A 14,228-nucleotide genomic window follows, 5' to 3' on the forward strand; every position below is an offset into this window, starting at 1 on the left:
CAAACAAGGAGAGCGTGCGCCACGCCGCCGGCACGGCGGCCGCCGTCACGCCGCCGGCACGGCGGCCGCCGTCAGGCTCGGGCTGACCGGCTACCCACAGCCTGCCGCATCCTTGTTGCGATGCCCGCCGTGCCACCTGACCTTCAAGCGGCGTGGCTGGACATTGCTCGAGTGGACCTCAACCCCTGCACACTCCCCCCCGTAACCGCTCGCCCCTGCGGCCTGGCGCCTGCAGGTGTGCCAGGGAGGCGCAGCTGTGCTCGCGGCTGTTCAGGCTGCTGCTGAAGCTGCCTGCCATGGAGCTCCACAGCCGCAAGACCCAGTCGTACCGACGGTGAGGGCACCAGGACTGCAAATTCAATGCTGAAACAGAAGCAAGCGGCGGCGCATGGACGAGGATGCGGCAGTGCAAAGGTGTCTGGCACCAGGGGCGCGCGTCACAAAGCGACGGGATCCGTGTTTATTCTCATGGGTTTTGTCGCACCTCCAACACGCCGCATGCTGACCCGTGTTCAGGGCTGTTGTCGAGAACTTCCATGCGCAGCGGACGGCGGTGCTGCTGGCCACGCCGCAGCTGGCAGATGCGCTTGTCGCTCAAGCGAGCGGCGCCGCAGGCGGCATTAGCCTCCACGTCAAGGTCGGGCTGCGGTTCGGCGCAGTGGCGCAGGTTGCGGATGCGCTGGTGCAGCAGCAGCAGGAGCAGGAGCGTTCAGGGGGCGGACGCGTCGCCTTAGCAATCTGGGGTCCTTTTGGCGCCCAGGGCAACAGGGGTGGCGCAAGCAGCGGCGCACCCGCTGCGCCGGCGCGGGTGCTGCTCCTGCCGGAGCATGAGGCCGAGGCACTGGCGGCGCGCACGAAGGCAGCCCGGGGCAGCAGCACCGGCACGGTGCGCCAGCAGCAGCCCGCGCCCCAGCCGCAGTGGGGCCGCGCGGCCCCCTTGGAGGAGCAGCAGGCGCGCCTTGCGGCGCTGGCGACCACGCTCTCCGCCGGCGCCGGGGGCGCCGTCCCCTCCTTCAGCGCCGTGCGCCTGCGCGAGCTCGCCGCCCTTCAGGCGCCCGTGGAGGCGGCGCTGCGCCGCGTCCCTGCTGGCGTCAAGGCGGACGCCTACGTCTCGTGGCTGGCCCTCCACCTGCGCGCCGCGGGCGACCTGGGGTGGTCCCGCCAGGCCGTGGCGGCGGGAGCCGCGGCGTACGCACGCTTCATCGGTGACCGGCGCAGGCTGCGTGTATGTTGTTGACATGCATTGCAGTTGGAGTGTGTTTGCGGTATTTCTCACCAACGGTATGCCTCTGCCGCCGATCTTCTCATACTTGAAACCTGGCTGCGCCATTTGTCTTGCAGCTCAGGCGCTTCGCTCCCCGCCAACACGCACGCACGCTTGCATCTCCCCCCCGCCTTGCGCTGTATGCAGGCTGCGAGGAGCGCCCCGTGCTGCCCTGGGCGGTGGCGGCGCGCATGGGGGTGCAGGACCTGGGGGATGTCAGGGTGGGGCCCAGAAATGCAGGAGACGGCCACGGCGGCGCCGCGTGAGGGCGCAGCAGGCGGAGGGCGGCCCCAGATTGCCCGAGCCAATTGGTGCAAGTTGCTGGATCGCTGCAAGCAGGCGGAGTCGACAGTCTGGAGTCCAAGTGTAAATTTGCCTGGGCACGCACCGTGCGGTGTGGGACACCAAGGTAAGAGGGCGGCGTTGAGAATTTCGTGGCACCACGGCGCTTGATAGCCCGGGCCTTGCACGGCGCGTGATGCGATTGCTAAGCCGCATCGGCTGAAGGCTCCTGCTGTTGACAGCGTCCGTGCGTCGTGCAACCAACCCCAGGGACCATCCTTCCTGGACGCGCGCTGTGATGCGCGCAGACGATCGTACCAGCAACAGATGACGGCTCCACTTCCCTCAAATTGGATCTCGATTCATCATACATCGTTGTAATTTTCTGTCCTGAAAGCTTATCAGCTGCTGCTGACAGTCGAGGGTGTGTTGCACATGGCGGGGGTTGTGTGCGATCGCAACCTGCGTGCGATGCCGCCGGTGTACTAGTGTTGGGTTGAGGAAAGGGGGCGAATCTGACAATCATGCAACCACCTGGCGGTGCAACACTGGTCAGCATGCAAGCCTGCTGCTGCCTTTCTGGAGTTGCCAGCAGCCGCGGCCGCGTAATCATGTGCTGAGAAGCCACCTGATCATGACAACCACTGCATAACCGCTGGGTGAGACAGGTGCGCCCCCTACACAATCACACGGATAGCCGCATGAATGACAGGTATAATTCAGCATTTCTTGGCTCCGTATACAGCAGTGTCACCAGCGGCTCCGCCGGAAGGTGCTCTGACAGGCCCGCATCCGCTCGTCACCCGGTTTGCCACCACGATCGCGAGATTTTTAAGGAACGAGTTCCATTTTTGGGATAGCATCTGTACCTGGACGTCCCAGCAGGTGCGCTGGCAATGCAGTTGGGTTGGTTGGGCTTTTGCCGCCTGCCAGGCACATGAGCCGCGGTGGATCCAACCAGCACCGCCCACACCATGTGTACAGGCGCCGTGACTTAACCTCAATGTCCTCCCTCCTTGTTGGCGCGCAGGCCGTGGTCAGCAAGCCGCTCCCTGTGCCGTACGGCTCCTGCCGCGCACAGCACCAGCGGAATGCCTCCATCCCGCCGCGCCCTGGCGGCGCTCGTCCTCTTTGGCGCTGCCGCCACCCTTCTGGCGCCGGCAACCCTGGCCCTTGACTGCAGCCGGATGCCGGGTTGCACAGCCTGCAGCGAGCTCAACCTCACTGCTGATTTTGCAAGGCTCGACCACGCGCGCTTCAGGCCCGGCAACGACAGCAACCACAAGGGGCCCTTGCACCAGGGCGGCCCGGGCAGTGCGCTCTACAAGCGCATCATGGGCAGCCACTCAAGCGGCAAGAATGCCACCACCCGCCCCAATCATGGCAAGTTCTTCGGCGCCGACCCCTTGGTTGGCGGGCGCGGCACTCCAGGAGGTGGCGCCAAGCGCAACCTCACCCACGGCCGCGGCCACAACAACACTGGGGCGTTTGTCCACCAGGGCGGCCCCTTTGCCGGCGCAACGCAGCAGATGGTGCCAAAGCTGCCCAACATCGGCCGCCTGGGGGCGATGATGATGCCTCCTCCTCCATTCAACGCGTCGTTCGTCCCCATCAAGTGCAGCGCCTGCGCCGCACCCGCCTACGCCCTCATTGACGTCGGCGTATGGTGAGTGACAGGAGGCATCCTCTTGCACATATTGCAAGTAAATTGAAAATAAACCTCCTGCTAGCCCTGTGCCTTGGCTCCGCGTGCATTTTGCGCTGGGGATCCAGCTGGTGGCTGTTTCGGGGCCACCCATTCCCATCGTCAGCTTCCACGCCTTGAAGCCGTTTGTGTGAATCCCCTACTTATTCACCTCGCTATCCTTACCCGCCACCACGTGCCCTGCTTCCCCCGTGCCTACCCACTTTCAGTGTGTGCGCACCCGGATATGGACTGTCCCTGCCCCAGTTGCCGGCCTTCAATGCAAGCGCCCCGGCGTTCGCCTTCAAGGCCCCGACACCCTCCAAGTGCCAACGCTGCCCCGACGGCACCGTCTCCGGCCCAGACGCGCCTGGGCCCTTCGGCGTTGCCTTCCCCTTTGCCGGGCCCTTTGACATCGGTGGCCGCCCCTTCAACTTCACCGTCCCCTTCAACGCGCGTCAGGGCGGCAAGCCCACTCCTGTGGTTGTGCCCATGCCCGGCAGACACCCACTGGGTCCTGACGTCGACAAGGCTAACCGCAGCTCAAGCCAGCCCCCTTCGCCCTTTTTCAAGGTCCCACTCTTCAACCTGTCGTTCTTTAGCCTTGCAAGCACAAAATCTCTCATCCCTCTCCTTCACAGCGCCGCTGCAAAGGATGTGCCGTCTGTGCAGGAGAGGAGAGGCAAGGCTCCTGGTCATCAACCAGCTTTGCCCCCCCTGGGCGGCTGTGGCCCAGGTCCCATTGCTATACCTGGGCCAGGCGCCGCAGTGCCGTTTGGTGGCCCCCCTGGCATGGGAACGTTTGGTAGCTTTGATGGCGATCGCAGCAAGCGCCCCCACCGCTTCCCCGGCTGCGTGCCCTGCCCCAAGGGTAGCAAGCCGAATGCTGAGCAGAGCAAGTGCTTGTGATGCAGGCATAGCTCCCGTCTTGCCTGGCCTTCTGCCACGGGTTATTGACAGTTACCAAGGCCTATATCAATGATTCATCTGCAACCCACTGTTGCGTTGTCCAAGCATTGCGTGAAGCATCGCTTGCAGGCTGAACCAGCCTTCACACCGGACGCTCGAAACGCTTTCTAGGCCACCCGCCCCTGGCAGGCTGAAAGAAGCCTGAGACGTTTGGCATCTGCATCTTATCTGCATTGTAACAAGGCTTGAAAACAGATGAACACTCACGCTTCAACAGACCAAGTTGCAATAAGGTCGTTCAGCAGAGTCATCCGGGACAGTGGGCATGCGTCAGCTGCGTCACACAATTGCTACCGGCGGTTCACGGCGGTTGCCACTGCGGCAATGCAGCAAGGCAGTCACGACAAACGTACTGCAGACTGTGTGTGCGCAGTGCACTTTCAACAATGGACACGTCAATATGGGAAGCATCCCGTCTAGGAAGCGTCTCAGCAGGTTGTCCCGCGCAGTAGATCAAATCTCGGGCCAATATATAGCCTGAAGCTTGCTATCCAGGCGTTAGATAATCAAATATAATGGGATTCGTTGCCGATCTGCTGTCACGGCACGTGCAAACGCTCTACACGGACCCTGAGCTGCAAGCTGCGTGGCTCAGGGCTCTCCAGGACGGTGGGTGGGGTGCTCTGCAGAGCCTGACAGATCGTAGCCCAGCGGCGCCACCGCTGCGCCCTCAGGCCGAGGCGTCGTCCCGCCTGCGCCCACTCGTCCCGCCCGGTCGCGCTGCGCTCGCTGCCGCCATCATCACACATTATACACAGTATACAACGCCCTACACCCACCTTGCAGGCGCGCCCATTGTCGCCCGTCTCGAGCGCCTTCAGGCCGCTGAAATCGCCGACAAATGTGCATCGAGCGTGTTTGAAGAGGGCGGTTGGGACCGTGACCCCTCAACCGTTGTGCACGCCTGTTCGCATGAGCCGCGGTTACTCTATGAATGGTGCTGCGCCGCAATTGCACGCGCTGGCGTTCAGCCCGGACTCGCACACGTACTGGGGCTGCCTGATCTGGAGCGGCTGCCGGTCGCGCGACTGCTGCTGCACGCAGCAACCTGCCACTTCTACGCCTCGGCCGAGGCAGCAGCGGGCTATGGCAGCGCTGGAGGCGGCGGCGGGGGCGGCAGCTGTGGCGCGTGGCCATACCGCGAGGCGTGCTGCGAGCCGCTGTTCGCGTCCCTGAGGCCCCAGCACCAATGGTGGCTGATATCAGACGTACTGGCAGCGCTGTGGGCGCCACAGCGCCGTGCGGACGACGGGTGAGCAGGGCACGGTTTTGGCAGCAGCAGCATCAAGCAATCCTCGTCCCATCCAGAGCAGCTGCTGCCATGCAACATGTTGAAGGCCCGCATGCTTGTAGTGTTTGCATCAGGATCCTTGAGCCTGTGCAAGGGATACGGCCTGGCACCTGAATGCAACCTTTGGAGCCCGGCGAAACCCAACTCAGTTCCTGCAACCTGCGCTCCCTGCGCATCAGGCGGCGTCCATTTGCAGCTACTGCAGCGGCCGGCGGCAGCGCCGCCGATGGCATCAACACGCCACTGCATGCGTCGGCGCTGCTGGCGCTGGCGCAGCTGGCCGGCATCCACGCAGCCGCGGAGGCGCGCGGCGCGCTGCCGCCGCAGCTGCTGCTGGAGACGCGCATCGCACACTCATGCAAGTGGCTGCCAGAGAGCGAGGAGCTCTTAGATTTTTCAAGCGGCCTGGGTGATGGCGCGAGCCCCAGGAGCTCGCCGTCGCCAGATACTGGCGAAAATGGTGTGATGCCTGGCGACAGAAGTGGGCAGCAACGCATGGGACCTGGCGAGCTGCTCTTTGTCAAGCATGGCCAGACACAAGATGAGATGGTGTGCTTGGGGGCTAGAGAGAGGACGGGTGGTCGTCGCGGGGGCGGGGGCGCTACTGTTTGTCGTGGCATGCGGCAGTCTTTCGGTGCGGACTTGGACACCTGGGCGCCTGCATGGCCACCTGCTTGTCCGTCATGCGACCCACCGAGCAATCTTACTTTTTCGCACCCTGTGCTCCCATGCGCAAGCATGGAATGCTCCCATGCGCAAGCATGGAATGCTCGCATGCGCAAGCATGGATGTGTGGGCACGCCCACTCAATAGCGCTCATGCACACACACGCGCGCGCACACACACACACACACACACACATACACACACAACATATTCATCGCCCCTACCCACTAATGAATACTTTGCCCCCAACCGACCGCAGAGCAAGGCCCTGTCTGCCCTGAGGCGCCTGCACCACCACGAGCAGCTGGCGGCGCCCGCAGTCGGCCGCCTAGCCAACGCCTTTGGCCTGCCGCTGCTGGAGCCCCTCTGGCGGCTGCTGCAGTCCGCCTGGGCCACCGCAGGCGCCCAAGGAGGCGCCGACGCGCCGCTTCAGCCACCGCCCAAGACCCTGGCGCAGCTGGGGGCGCTGCTGTCGGCAGCTGTTGGCGGCTGCTGTGCTACCAGTGCAGTCGGCGACGATTGCGTTGGCCCTGAGTGCCCTTGGGGCAACACAGCCGAACCAGAAACACACAACCAGCGGCGGGAGCACCGACAGGCCCAGGGCAGTTTGGGCCAGCAGCAGCAGCAGCAGCAGCAGCAGCCGCGGCGGCGGCAAGAGGAGTCCCTGGCCCGCCTGGGGGTGACACTGGAGGTGCTGACTGGCGGCCTGATGGCGCAGCTGCACCGCGACTGCCTCGCTGCCCGTATCCCTTTACAAACGCTGCGCCCTGCCCTGACGCTGCTGCAGCGGCGGCAGAAAACGCTGCTGCGCCGCCTGCCAGAGCTGGCCGCCCCACAGCCGCCTGGCGGCCTGGGCGTGCGGTGCCCACCCGGCACGCCGCTGGCTGACGCCATCGGTGGCTGGCTGCAGGCGCTGTGGGCAGCTAGGCCGCGCCTGCTGGCTCTCGGCCTCGCCCAGCAGGTGGGGCAGCATGCGGCGGCCGCGCGGCCCGGACAGCGCGGCGCCGCCGAGCGCTGCACAGGCGCGCGCTCGGCCGGCTCCCAGCTTGACCTGCCCGCAAGCGCAGCCGCCGACCTGCGGCGTGCGGAGGCGGCGGCTGCGCAGCTGCTGGAGCTGAATGGCGGAGACGGCAGCGCTGTGCTCGACATCCCTGGGTCTGCGGGCAAGGCGAGCGTCACCCTTGAGGGCGCGCTGGCTGATGCCAGGGCGGCGGCGCGTGACGCAGCGCGGCCGCCGGGCACGCGCGGCCGGCGCGGCGGCGGCGAGCAGGGCGTGCTCGGCGAGGACGCGCCGTTTGTGCGGCTGATGATCGCGATAGTGCGGCTCGAGGGCGCCTGCACGGCCGAGGAGCAGCGGCTCGCCCGCGCGCGCGCGGCGCGTGGGGAGCGCTCCTGCAGCGAGCGCCCTGTGGGCAGCCGTGAGGGGTGCGCGCGGCCGGGAGGTCCCTACGCGTGGGGGGCCCTGCGGCAGCCGGCGGGGATGGCCGGCGCCGACGCTTACAGAAGGAGCGTAGCTGAACAGGGGACTGGCAGTGATGACGATCATGCTGACGAGGGCGGGCTCAATGAGATCCAGCTGCCAGGGCAGGGCTGCGAGGACGAGCAGCAGCAGGCGCAGACCGGGCAGGGGGAGGAGGCAGGAGAGGGGCAGCTGTGTGGGGACGCCGCTTTGCGGCTGCTTGTTGCCACGTTGATCGCGCTGAGCGACGTGCTGACGCTCGGCGCGCCTGAGGGCGACGTGGCGCTCGAGTTCCTGGAGGGCCGGCTGCGGCGCGCCGGCCTGACCGGCGTTCAGCTGGCGGTGGTTGTGCAGGTGGTGCTGGGCGGCGACAGCGCGTTGGCGGAGGAGCTGCCACCGGACGCACGGAAACGCGCAGTGCAGGCTGTCCTTGACCTCGCGACCAGCGGGCTGCTCGCTATTGAGGACGCCCCTCCTGCCGATGGCGAGGGCGCCACGGCGCCGCCAATGGCGCGGCGGCGGGACCAAGGCGCGCCTCGCTGCAGCGCCGAAGGCTCGACCGGCGGCCGCACCTGCGACGTCGGTGCGTGCGGGGCCGCCGCTGGGTCGCAAGCGCCAGTCGCAGGCAGCGGCAGCCGTTGCTGCGCTGCGATGGATGGCCCACTAGGCGCGGGCGACGTGGCGGCGCCCAGCTGGCGGGCCGGGTGTGCGGCCCTCCGTGCGCCTCGGCCGGGGACCCCCGCTATCGCGCAGCACGCGCAGCAGGGCAACGGCCACAGCGTAGCCTGTCAGACCGGCCGGCCCAGCTGGCAGCAAGGTGGCGGCGGCGGCGGCGCCAGCGACGACGGCAGCGGTGGCGCCTGGGGCGGTGGGTCTGATGAATGCGACGCCGACGTTGAGGCGGGGCCGGGCTGCGATCGTTGGCACCACCGACAGGGCACAGTGCACACCGGCTTCAAGGGCCCGGGGGAGGATGACGAGCCCAGGGCGCGGCGCTGCCGCGATCAGGAGGCGGTCTCGGCGCCAACTGAAGCGGCTGCACCCTTGCATGAGGCTGTCCGGCGCCCGCGGGCGCGTTGGGGCCACATGTCTGTCATTTCTCAAGACTGCCAGCCCACGGCTGCAGCGGCTGCAACGGTGCCGGCAGCACGGACGGCGGCCGCGGCGGCGACCGTTGGACCAGCGGCGGCAGAGGGCGGCCGCGGCTGCAGCTTCGGCGAGCAGGGGCCGGGCGACGAGGGTGCGTCGGCAGACGAGGGGCGCCGCGGTCCCATGCTCGGCAGCGGCTTGGGCCCCTGGAGGTCTGGCGGGGCGGGCGCCAGCTGGGCTGACGCAGGTGACCGCCTCTCTCGATCCGGCCAAAGCGCTGGGGCTGGCAGCGGCGGGGACTGGGAGGACGGTGCTGGGGAATTTGAGGTGGATGAAGAGGAGGACAAAGGTGATGTGCCAGAGGTGGATATGCAGAGCTGGGGGCCGACGCTGACGTCGGCCGCTCCTCGCGCCGGCGCCGGCGCCGGCGACTCTGTCGAGCCCAACGACGGCGCCGCAGCCGGACACGGTGAGGCGCGGACGCCGCTGCCGCGGCTGCGGGCCGTCGGGGAGCTGGCTGGCAATTTCGACCCAAGCGGGTGGCTGGCAGGGGGGGCTGGCGCCGGGCGAAAAGGTGCGCCACAGGTTTTCAATGCCGGCGACGTGGTCCCAGCCGTGGAGGCCGCGGCTGTGCTGTGTCTGTGCTGCTGGTGGCCCCACGCGCGGGCGGCACACCGGATTCTGCAGCCGCTGCTTCAAGCGCAGGCGCACGCAGGGGGGCCGGTAGCAGTGCGAGAGCAGGTGCGTGGGCTTTGGTACCAGATCTGCGCCCTACTGGCGCGGCAGCGGCCAGCGGTGGCTGCACAGCAGCAGCAGCAGCAGCAGCAGCAGCAGCAGCAGCAGCAGCAGCAGCAGCAGCAGCAGCAGCAGCAGCAGCAGTCCAGTCACCACCAGCACCAGCTGCCGCAGGGTCAGCGAGCACCATGCAGGGGCACCCCACTGATGGGCGGCGCGGCCGGCGCAGCGGCGGAGAAAGCAGATGCAGTGGCCGCGGATGCGGCGGTGGCTGCAGCTGAGCTGGCGACCTACATGGAGGCCGCAGCATGTGACGTGAGATGGGACGTGCTGGCAGCGTGCCTGGGTTATTGCAGGCCTTGGTTATGCGTGCAGGTTGTGACCACCAGGCTGCCCACCGGCTGCAGAGACGGCCCATTCAGCACCGCATGCGTGCTGTGGCTGGCAACACATCACTGCTCTCACCTCTTCATCTCGCTGCTAGTGTCCACCAACACACCACACAAATTCACTCAATCGCCGCAGATCAGCGCCGCGGCACGCACCGTACGCATGCGATGCGGCCTCGTCAGCCGGAGCGTGCGCAGCCTGGCATTTCTTCAAGCAGAGGAAGTTGCCGAGCAGCTTCTTGACCGGGACGACGGCGAAGCGTCCCTGAGGCGCGCGGCGGAGGAGTGGTGCCGCGGCTTAGCTGAGAGAGCGGCGTCGGCCGCCCGGGCGCTGGGGCTGGATGCTGCCCTGTCTGAGGACTCTCACCAGTGGCTGAGCGCCCAGCACGCCGCCGGCGAGGGCCGCGGGAGCCAGGCGCACGGCGGCAGTGGCGTCAGGGGCGCAGCCTCGCGCGGCGCGGCGCAGCGGGGGGAGCCGCAACTGCCTCGCGGCGCGGGGCCCGCGGCGGCCCACGCGGGGGACGCGCTGCGGCTGCTGTCAGACATGCGGGCCGTGGGCGAGGCGCACGGGCGCGCCAGGAGGGCGTGGCTGTGCCTGCAGGTAGGCGGGCCGTGGGGGGCGGTGCCCCTGTTTGGTGCTGAACATGTGTTCCTTCAATATGCCGTGGGCGGTGGACATTAGGCGGCGTGCGCCGGGAAGTGGGCATGTCCTGCCTGCCTGCAGCGCCGGCTGCTTTTCTTTCCGAATTTAAGCCACCTGTGCACCACGTGGCACCTCTGGCCCGCCCCCCCCCCCATCCCGCGCACCCCTGCGCCGAGGCCCATCGTCCGACCTGGCTTGCTCCCCTATTCATTCAATTATGCTTTTTTCTTCTTCACATTCAGTCAATCATTCCGCCGTAGGACCTGCGGAAGGAGGGCGTGTGGGCGCTCAGCCTCAGGGCGCAGCAGCTCATGCGCGGAGACTTCTGCGCCCGCGCAGGCGCGCTCGCGGCGACCGCGACGGGGCGGCGCGCAGACTGGGAGGCGCCGCTGCGCTGCGCGGCCGCAGAGCTGCGAGAGGCGCTGGAGCGGGACGCGGCAAAGTGGATGCGTGTGGGAGAGGTGGGTTTGTGCGCGTGAACGCGTAATGAGGGCGCACATGTGCATGCACGCGTGTGTTGTGGTGGGGGCTTTGGGTGCAAGCCTGCGGGAGGGGGAGGGATCGTGACGGTGCGTTGTTGTGTGGCTGTGGGACAGTTGCGTGTGCATGTCGACGGGTTGTTTGTATATGTGTATGTGTGCGCGGACGTATGCATGTGTGTGTGTGTATGTGAGAGGGTGCCTGCAGCAGGTGATGTGCTCGCGGCAACGGCTAGTAAGCCAGTTGTTGTTGAGCGTTGACACAAAATGGCACAGGCCCCGCGCTATCCATGGCTTGACTGACAGGCAGCTAGTTGAGCAGCGCCTGCCTGCATGGCGCCCCTTGTCAGACCAGAACGAACAGAGAAGACGTGACGCCTCGGCAGCACTGCATGTGCCGCACTCAAATGTCCGACAATGTCCCTCCATTTCTAACACCCCCCAACAGGCCGTCCTGGAGGCGCTGTCTGACCTGGCGGTGTTCACGACAGAGCTCTACGCTGCAACCCTCGACAGCCTACTGAGGCTGCTGCGCACGGCGGCCAGTGCGGTGCGCTGGCCGCGCGCCCCAGCGGCCCCTTGGCGCTGCTAGCGCGTCTTCGTGGTGTGCTGTGAGGCTGCTGTGTGCTCTGCTTTGCCCCCGCTGCCGCGACGCGGACGGCGCCGAGCGGCCGGGCGACGGAAAGGCTGAGTCCCCCTCCGGCGCCCTCTTGCCCCGCAGCCGCAGCTGGCGGGCGTGTGTGACATCATACTCCAGGCGGACGCGTTTTCCTAGGGCCTGGCGAGCGCCGCTCGCTGCTGGCTGCGCACAAACCAAGACGGGTGCGCCTCGAAAACTTCGCCGCCAGTCTTGGCCGGTGGCGCAGTCACGGCAGACCTGCGCCCCGCTTTGCAGGTTTAAATCATGCATGCCTCCAGACCGCTTTACTCCGAGTCCTTATCGTGTTGCCGCAGCCACCACACTCCCATCTTTGCGCCCTTCACATGCCTCCATGCGACCCAAACCACTGGCGCCTCTGCAGGCTGCTGCTCAACGCTTGCAGCGCGCCACCAGCCACCGCTGATATCATCGAGGCCCTCCAGCTTCTCGCAGCTGCCCACCAGTCGGAGCGCGCGCGAGAGCAGCAGCTGCTGCAGCCGGCGGGCGCCGCGGGCCCGGGGCTGGGGCCGGGGCCTGCACTGGCTGCGCTGCTGTCCAGGAGTGGGGGCCCGGTCGAGCAGGTGGGGGCAAAGAGGAGCAGCGGGCTCTCAAGTGCCGGGCGCTCGGGGGTGCACCGTGCAGCCGCGTGTGCTTTGGCGGTATGTCCTTTGCGAGTTGTGCGAAACAGCTGGGCTGACAGACCGTTGGGTTCGTAAGGCATGTTTGCTGCTGCAGGCCAGCCTACGACAGCTCAACACCCCGACCCATCAGCCTGATGAAAGTCGCCCCGCCCCCGCCCCTTGCCCGCCGCCACGCCCAGATCGTTCACAACTTTCTGGCCCGCGCCCGCCTCTCGGCCTCTCGCGCCGACGCGTCCCTCCGCGACTGGCCGCCCGGAGCCGAGCCCGGCGCCGCCGCGTGCCCCTCCTCGCTGGCGGTGACAGCGGCGGCGGCGGGGGATCTCAGTGAACTGACTCCGTGGGGCTTCGGCTGCGACCACGCTGCCTTTTCGCGGGAGGCCTCCGCACCGCAGGGAGATGGTAGCCAAGGGGCAGCGGCGGCGGCGTGGGACGATTTGAAGCAGGCGTTGGCGCTGTTTCAAGGGTGGAGGGAGGCGGAGGCGGACGCCGCGGCCGAGCGGGCGGGAGCGCCCAGGGGCGCCCCCAGCGGGATGGGGCGGGCGGCGGCGGCAGGGGCGCATGCGGCCAGCGGCGGCGCCGCGTGTCGGGCCGCAACCGTGGCGGCCCCCTTGAGCGCCCGCGGCGTTGCTGGTGCAGCGGACGGCTGCGCCTGCAGCGCTGCGGCCGGCGGCGACGGCGCATCGGACATTCTGCTGTGCTGGGGCAGCACCCGGCGTGTGAGCCGGCGAGCCCACTCTGAGCTACAAGACCTTGCAGGGGGCCCTGACTGCTTCGGCCGCTCCTGCACCTGCCAACGGCGGCTCGACCAAAGAACCCCGGCGGCGCGAGCGGCGGAGGAGGAGCAGGAGGCGGACGCCGAAGAGGCGGGGGGCCTGCAGCCGCCGCCGGTGCTTCGTCTGAGGATCGTGGGGAGCGCAGGTGCCGCCGCAACGGACGCCGCCGCCGCCCATGCCAACGCCAGGGTCGATGCCAGAGTTGACACCAGAGCTGCGAGCAGGGACGGCGGCTGCTTGGCTTCCCTGGCGCCGAACGCGGCCGCGGCGGCGGCCCTCGCGCAGACGGCGGCGTGGGTGACGCACACCATCAACGGCGTCGCTACCTCCCGAGAGGAGGGGCGGCTGAGGCGCGACATCGCGATGGCTCATGCGTGAGTGCAGCGGTCGGGAAAGCTCGATGACACTCCTGTGTGTTTGGAGGGCGCGGGCCAGCGCCACGTGTGCAGCAGGCCCGGGGCTGCGCAGGTCCACGTGGTGTGTTCGGTGGCATGAGGCGGGCTGAGACCCGCGCCCTGGCCTTGGCCTGGCTGACGGCCGGCGGGCGGAACGGGCGCCCCAAGAAGCCGACGGGGGCGGCCCTCACGCAGCCGCAAACGTGGCCTGTGGTAACTCCCATCCATGCAACCATCGCAAACACTCAAGGCTCTGCACACCGGATGGGACCCCGTTCTTCAGCAATGACGCGTTTGACGCTGCAGAGGCGGCGGCGTGGGGCGGCAAGCTCGGCAAGGGCAGGTGGGACGATGGGCGGGGCCGCTCGCGGCGCGGCGCTCTGCTCGCGCTGCAGACCCTGGAGCACGCGCCCCTTTGACGACACGGGCGTTGTTGCCCTGGCTGCCGTTGCTTCTGCCTTCCGGCTTGCCTCCGCGCCCCACATGCGACACTCCCACAGCCGTGTTTTGCACGCACTCCGCACTTGCCACCCGTGACTCACACCTGACACTTGCCACTTATACCTAACTCATCAACCTTTCCACCCAAAGAAATCCTCCCTTTCCTCAACACCCCAGGAACCTCCTCAACTCAGCCCTGCGGGCCCTTAGCCCACGCGCACCTCAAGCGCTCCAAGCGCTGCAAGCGCTGCAGGCGCCGCAGCTGCGAGCCAGCCTCCAAGCAGTCTTTGAGCGACGAGCAGCCCTCGAGTGCATCGGATTCGAACCTCCAACAGCAAACGCGCTCGCCGCCTACTTTGGAAAGGCCGCCGTGAGCCTGGGCCGCGTC

The 14,228-nt window shown here is 67.5% G+C and overlaps 3 protein-coding genes across 3 annotated transcripts in view; all 3 read left to right on the forward strand.

Annotated features, from left to right (window-relative positions):
* Nucleotides 1-1,237, forward strand: part of MNEG_6631 (hypothetical protein) — a gene marked incomplete at both ends in the record, with an annotated part of 2,760 nt that extends 1,523 nt beyond the window's left edge. Inside the window, 2 exons of the mRNA XM_014044893.1 lie at nt 236-334; nt 517-1,237. Of these exons, the coding sequence (XP_013900347.1) occupies nt 236-334; nt 517-1,237 (820 nt within the window). The remainder of the gene's footprint in view (nt 1-235; nt 335-516) is intronic.
* Nucleotides 1,238-2,880: 1,643 nt separating this feature from the next.
* Nucleotides 2,881-3,216, forward strand: MNEG_6632 (hypothetical protein; the record flags this gene model as incomplete). Its single annotated transcript, XM_014044894.1, has 1 exon — nt 2,881-3,216. One exon carries the CDS (start codon nt 2,881-2,883, stop codon nt 3,214-3,216), a length of 336 nt encoding a protein of 111 aa, XP_013900348.1.
* A 2,172-nt stretch (nt 3,217-5,388) lies between these two features.
* On the forward strand, nt 5,389-11,725 carry MNEG_6633 (hypothetical protein; the record flags this gene model as incomplete). The annotated part of the gene is made up of 5 exons (XM_014044895.1): nt 5,389-5,451; nt 6,416-8,198; nt 10,811-10,932; nt 11,399-11,500; nt 11,672-11,725. The coding sequence occupies 5 exons, from the start codon at nt 5,389-5,391 to the stop codon at nt 11,723-11,725; spliced, it is 2,124 nt and encodes a 707-aa protein (XP_013900349.1).
* Between the last annotated feature and the right edge of the window lie 2,503 nt (nt 11,726-14,228).

Source organism: Monoraphidium neglectum (genome assembly GCF_000611645.1).
Source record: "Monoraphidium neglectum strain SAG 48.87 unplaced genomic scaffold scaffold01096, whole genome shotgun sequence".
Classification (NCBI taxonomy): Eukaryota; Viridiplantae; Chlorophyta; class Chlorophyceae; order Sphaeropleales; family Selenastraceae; genus Monoraphidium; species Monoraphidium neglectum.